This window comes from Cotesia glomerata, unplaced genomic scaffold, assembly GCF_020080835.1.
Source record: "Cotesia glomerata isolate CgM1 unplaced genomic scaffold, MPM_Cglom_v2.3 scaffold_341, whole genome shotgun sequence".
NCBI classification, from domain to species: domain Eukaryota; kingdom Metazoa; phylum Arthropoda; class Insecta; order Hymenoptera; family Braconidae; genus Cotesia; species Cotesia glomerata.
The window spans coordinates 568-6,163 of record NW_025403953.1 but is presented as its reverse complement, the minus strand read 5'-3'; the positions used below and the strand labels follow the sequence as shown (position 1 = coordinate 6,163).

At 32.1% G+C, this 5,596-nt stretch overlaps 1 protein-coding gene across 1 annotated transcript; it reads left to right on the top strand.

The window, feature by feature from the left end:
* The first annotated feature begins 2,342 nt into the window (after positions 1 to 2,342).
* On the top strand, positions 2,343 to 4,198 carry LOC123274436 (GDP-mannose 4,6 dehydratase). The gene is made up of 7 exons (XM_044742042.1): positions 2,343 to 2,518; positions 2,596 to 2,838; positions 2,935 to 3,130; positions 3,241 to 3,473; positions 3,552 to 3,767; positions 3,855 to 3,923; positions 3,999 to 4,198. Exons 1-7 carry the CDS (start codon positions 2,468 to 2,470, stop codon positions 4,059 to 4,061), a joined length of 1,071 nt encoding a protein of 356 aa, XP_044597977.1. The 5' UTR covers positions 2,343 to 2,467; the 3' UTR covers positions 4,062 to 4,198.
* Positions 4,199 to 5,596: the final 1,398 nt, after the last annotated feature.

Here is a 5,596-nt window from a genome sequence, read left to right as displayed (position 1 = left end):
TATTGAACTGTTTATAATTTTTTTTAGATTATTATTGTATGTATATATCGCCATAAGTATTTGCCATATTGTATCTAACCATATTGTAAGCTTATTTCAGCATTTAAATTTCAAGGTCCAACTATTGGGTATCGAGACAGGTAACGAAAGAAATACTAAATCATAATATTAAAAATCGATAATAGATCGTAACCCTTTACTTTACTCGCACGGGTGATTCCCTGTACTATCGATCGCGACCAAAGGAACTAATAATTTTGGCAAATGGCTTGAGAGGCCCTCGTGATCAGACACGAGGCCTCAGACGTTTTCTCGGCGAGGAAAATCGGGAGACATGCGGGAAGCCGGGAACCCGCATTGGTGTAAGTCGAGTGTGAATCTGGTGTCCTTGTTCGAGTCTCTGTCTGATAATTTGGTTAAGTAACTCACAAGTTGAGCTTGAGTATTTTCCGAGCACCGCGTCGTCTCCTGCCTTTCAGTAATTTATTTATTTATTCCAAATCAAATATTTATAATTTGAATTCGAGTCGATCCCATAACAAGTAAGGGGCATCACAGTAAAGTACCTGTCTCGAAAGTCATGCGTTTGGGTCCTCGAGTTGGCCAGTGGTGTTTTAAATTTATAATTATACTTGTTTGAGATAACCCAACGAAGGAATTTGGGTTTATCTCAATAAATTAATCGTCAGATACAATTTCTTAATTCTAATATATATTATTTTTTCTCTTTCTCACTCCTAATACTATTCTATTTTTTCTTTCCCCACGGATGCCTGCAGATTGGCCCTGAACATAAAGGGGTTTGTTATTTCCCTGATAGGAAAAAATAACTGGCGTCCAAACGTGCACTAACCCAGCCTGAGTTGCAACTGCGGTGTTGCTTAGGAGGTTGAGACGACGGTACTTTGGTAAAACCTCGTATCTTCTATGTATTTTAAATGAGAGATACGAGGTTTTACTAAAGTACCGTCGTGAGAGCACCTTTTAAGTTCTCTATTATCGATATAATTCAATTTGAGCGACCTGGACAAGGTTCTATTTTGCTCGACGTTTTCGCCGTCGAGTTATAAAAATAGTTAATCTTTGATACAGGAATAAAATTGTTTTAAATTTTCACCAAATTAATTTCTTGTCACAACAACGTCCATTTTTTTCAAAAGAAATTTTTTCTCTCAGTGTAAAAGAGTTGAACTAGAATTAAATCTACAAATAAATAAAATTTGATTTCATTAGATCTAAAAAATTGATTTTCGAACTATAAAATCAATATCACGGAACTTGAAATTTCTATTTCGTGACAGAAGAGTATTAGAGTGACAGAAAGAGCAGCATAAAAGAAAAGGTCAATAGAGCTTATTTTATAGTTGAAACTACAGTGTTGGTTTCAGAAAGGTTTCACTGTTTAAAATAATAATTTTGTTAAATTATTTACCGAGAAAAGAAGACCGATTAATTAAGATTATCAAATTATCATTTGCAACACTTTAACTACCAAAAATGTAATGATGGTAAAGCCATTTGTCTGCATAGTCTTTTCAGCCCTATACTAAAACTATTAAATTTCTCTATTTTAACAAGCTTTTATTGGCTTGACCTGTTAATTTTAAATTTTAATCAATATCCTCTAAATTATTGTTTTATCATGACGCAGTCGTCGAGCTAAAAGCGTCACTGGTCATCTCTTATGAACTAATAGTGCAAAGGCATCGAAGGGTTTTGTGGTCAATTAATCAATTCGCTCAAGAAATATCGTTGTTTTAAAATATTCAGAAACTATTTTTTTTAAAATAACTTTTTAGCTATTTTTCAATTAATTGAACTTGAACAAAAACATAACAAAATTAATGATCCAAGAAATAATAAGGAATACTAATGATATTCTACCACTAGTGCATAAAACCACTTCTAAAACTTTCTTTTAAAATTTCCCGCTAGATTTTCTACTACGTCATCAGCATATGGTGGAATTATTTTTCATTTCACTCATTGTTTACATTATACGAGGTGTCATATCTGTCTAAATTACATTTGATTACATCTACCTGTGTAAATAGTGTAATTTTTTAATTACTTAAAAATCCAATTATTTTTTTCAAATATATGTTACAGTATTTTGACAAATAATAAATTTATAAATGTCTATTGTCATTGAAATTTAAAATCCTATGAATATAAATTATATTTTTTGGAAATTGAATTTTTTTACAGATCATTAATTGGAAAATAAATTTAATAAAGTATAAAGCCAATTGAATTTGTTTTGTAACTTGATAGTAAAACAGTAAATAAGTACTGATAAGGATTAATCAGCATTTTTTAATAAAACGTCTATGTCCTTGTAGGATTACAAATCAACAGTCATTTAGCCACGTTAACATTTTTCATATTACACTGGAAGACTTGGAAACACATTGAAGTTATTGGAATCACTCCCCCTTTTATTACTACAATTATAGTTTTCAACATAATGGCAACCGGCGAAAAGCGTATTGCATTGATAACGGGGATAACAGGTCAAGTAAGTCGATATTGTAAATAAATTAAAATAACTAATTATTTTATAATTGATTGATCTATTTAATGAAATGATTATAGGATGGGTCTTACCTAGCAGAGTTTTTACTAGAGAAAGGATATGAAGTACATGGTATTATAAGAAGAGCTAGTTCGTTTAATACTACTAGGATCCAACATCTTTATGCTGATCCTAAAAGTCATAAACAAGAAAAAATGAAACTACATTGGGGTGATATGACTGATTCGAGCAGTTTAATAAAAGTTATTGCTGCTGTTCAGCCAACTGAAATTTATAATCTTGCTGCTCAAAGTCACGTTAAGGTTTTGTGTCAAACAAATTTATAATCAATCAATTGAAATTTGTTTTTATTATCTTTACCCATTAATAAAAAATGTTTTTTTTTTTCTTTCTTTTAGGTGAGCTTTGAACTGAGTGAATACACCGGTGAAGTTGATGCTATTGGTACCGTTAGACTATTAGACGCAATAAGAACATGTGGACTTGAAAAAAAAGTTAAATTTTATCAAGCATCAACATCCGAGCTTTATGGTGGTAGAGATGCATCAGCACCACAAAATGAATCGACACCTTTTTATCCACGTTCACCGTATGGTACGATCAATATTTAACAGTACTTTTTTTCTAATTAAAATTTTTAACTAATTCCCTAAATTATAAATGTACTTACTGTACATTTGCTAATTATGAATTTCAATTGACAGCTTGTGCCAAAATATATAGTTACTGGATTGTTATAAATTACCGAGAAGCTTATGGTTTATATGCATGTAATGGTATTTTATTTAATCATGAAAGTCCCAGAAGAGGCGAAAATTTTGTGACTAGAAAAATTACCAGAACTATTGCGAAGATTTATTTAGGAGTACAAGATGTATTAGAGTTGGGAAATTTAAACGCAAAGAGGGATTGGGGTCATGCCAAAGATTATGTTAAAGTAAGTGAAAAAAAATAAAATTAATTTTTATAATTAAAATATTGATCAAGATTAAATGTTGGGATGATTAATTTTTAGGCCATGTGGATGATGTTACAGCAAGAAAATCCAGAGGATTATGTGATAGCAACCGGTGAGAGTCATAGTGTACGAGAATTTGTTGAACTAGCCTTCCAACATGTTAATATAAACATTATTTGGGAAGGCACAGGAGTTGACGAAGTAGGTCGTGATAAAAATAGTGGGAAAGTATTAGTTCGAGTAAATTCTAGATATTTCCGTCCCACGGAAGTGGTAAGTACCTTGATTCATTTTTTGTGATTATTAATAATTTATTGTTTCTAGATAAATTGAAAAAAACAATTGCTTTTTTTTATGAAGGGAATGCTCCTTGGTGATGCTTCAAAAGCCAAAATGAAATTAGGATGGGAACCTTCCGTTTCTTTCAAAGTAAGTTTTGATATGAGTTTAAATTTATTTTATTATTAATTTTTTTTTAACTTACTAAACATATTTTTATTACAGGAGCTTGTTCAAGATATGATGAACGCTGATTTAGCTTTGATGAAAAAGGATCCAACAGCTTGATTTTAAGTATTTTACAATATTTGATGCATTCCTTAACGACAGAAATCAACGAATGACTGTTGAATTAACTGACATATGTATCGATAAAATTATTAATTTTATAATTGTTTATTTGTAAATAAAAAATATAAAAATTATTTTATTTTTATGTAATCAGTATCCTAACGAATTAATTTTACTTTTCGCAGAGTATTCATTATTATTATTGAAAGCTGTAAATTTAAATTCATTTACTTTTTAAATTTAATCTGAAAAACATGATACTGAAATCAACAGACATCTTATAAGTTTTTAGATTTTTAAAACAAATTATTATAAAAAAAAATGAAGTGGAGATTTTCAAAAATATTTTCTTTATTAAAATTGATTTGTTATAAAAATTTTAAAAATTGTCAAAAGTCAGCTGATTTCAGTATCGCGAAAAAACAAGTCAATTGCTAAAAATTTACAAAATAATTTTATTTCTTCCAATAGCTTTTCGAAAAAATTGAAATAAACTTTTGATTGACGAATATACACCCAAGTTTGAATTGAAGCTTTTTTTTTTCTTTTACCATTATATGATATTATAGGTAATAATAGTTGATACCCCTGATAGCCACAGTTTCAGACCAACCAAGTTGGTGTCAGATAGTTGCCACCAACTTAGCGACAACTTGCGGTCAACTTCCGAATTTGTAACTGTTGGCGCCAAGTTGGCTACAAGTTTCTGAGAAAAAAGAGACCAATCTACTGCCGCAATATGTCGCCAAATTTCTTGAGAAACTTATCGTCAACTTGGTGTGAAAAAGTTTCAGAGCAACTTTTGCCGACAACTTGGTGAACAAGTTGACACCAACCGAGTTACTTTCCAAGAGTTGCCGCCAAGTTGGTGACAAGTTGCGGCAAACTTGGCTATCAGGGACATTTTTACATTAAACGTTAATTACTGCTAGTGTTTTGAACTACAACAAAACACGTATTATATTCCGGAGCCGATACACGGCATCCCTATGAGAGAAGCTGTTGTGTACTTACCTTTAGTCGTGTGGCGGCACGATAAGCTCGGTCACGCCACAGCGACGGGAGTTGCAACTAAACGTGCCTCGACGGCACCTACGACCAGCAGAGAAACTACCTCAGCAACAGCAGCGCCAAGACCGATGGTGGTCAAGAAATATACTGAATCGCACGCTACAGCTGTAGATGCACATAATACCAATTATCTAAGTAATCTAAGTACATTTGTTAGATCTCGTTAAATTATTTAAATATTTAATAAATTATATTAACCTGCCAAAGTATACCTTTGTATTATTTATTTATGTAGTGGTAGTGTAAAAATCTCCCACAGTCGTCCTACTTACGTGCCATCTGGCTGACTTTGTTGTAGTTCTACCCCTCTTTGCCCCGATGATCACCTCAAGCGCGGGATTGATCGCGTCTCGAGTCATAGCAGCTCTCATCCAGTAAGTACTCCACCGGGATGCCGTGAATCGGCTCCGGAATATAATACGTGTTTTGTTGTAGTTCAAAACACTAGCATTATATCCCTC

What these genes read in the sequence shown, in the direction of transcription:
- LOC123274436 (XM_044742042.1), top strand. Translation starts at nt 2,468, where the DNA reads ATGGCAACCGGCGAAAAGCGTATTGCATTGATAACGGGGATAACAGGT. An exon ending in TTATCCACGTTCACCGTATG is followed by an intron (nt 3,131 to 3,240) that starts GTACGATCAATA and finishes TTCAATTGACAG; the next exon opens with CTTGTGCCAAAATATATAGT. An exon ending in AACCTTCCGTTTCTTTCAAA is followed by an intron (nt 3,924 to 3,998) that starts GTAAGTTTTGAT and finishes TTTTTATTACAG; the next exon opens with GAGCTTGTTCAAGATATGAT.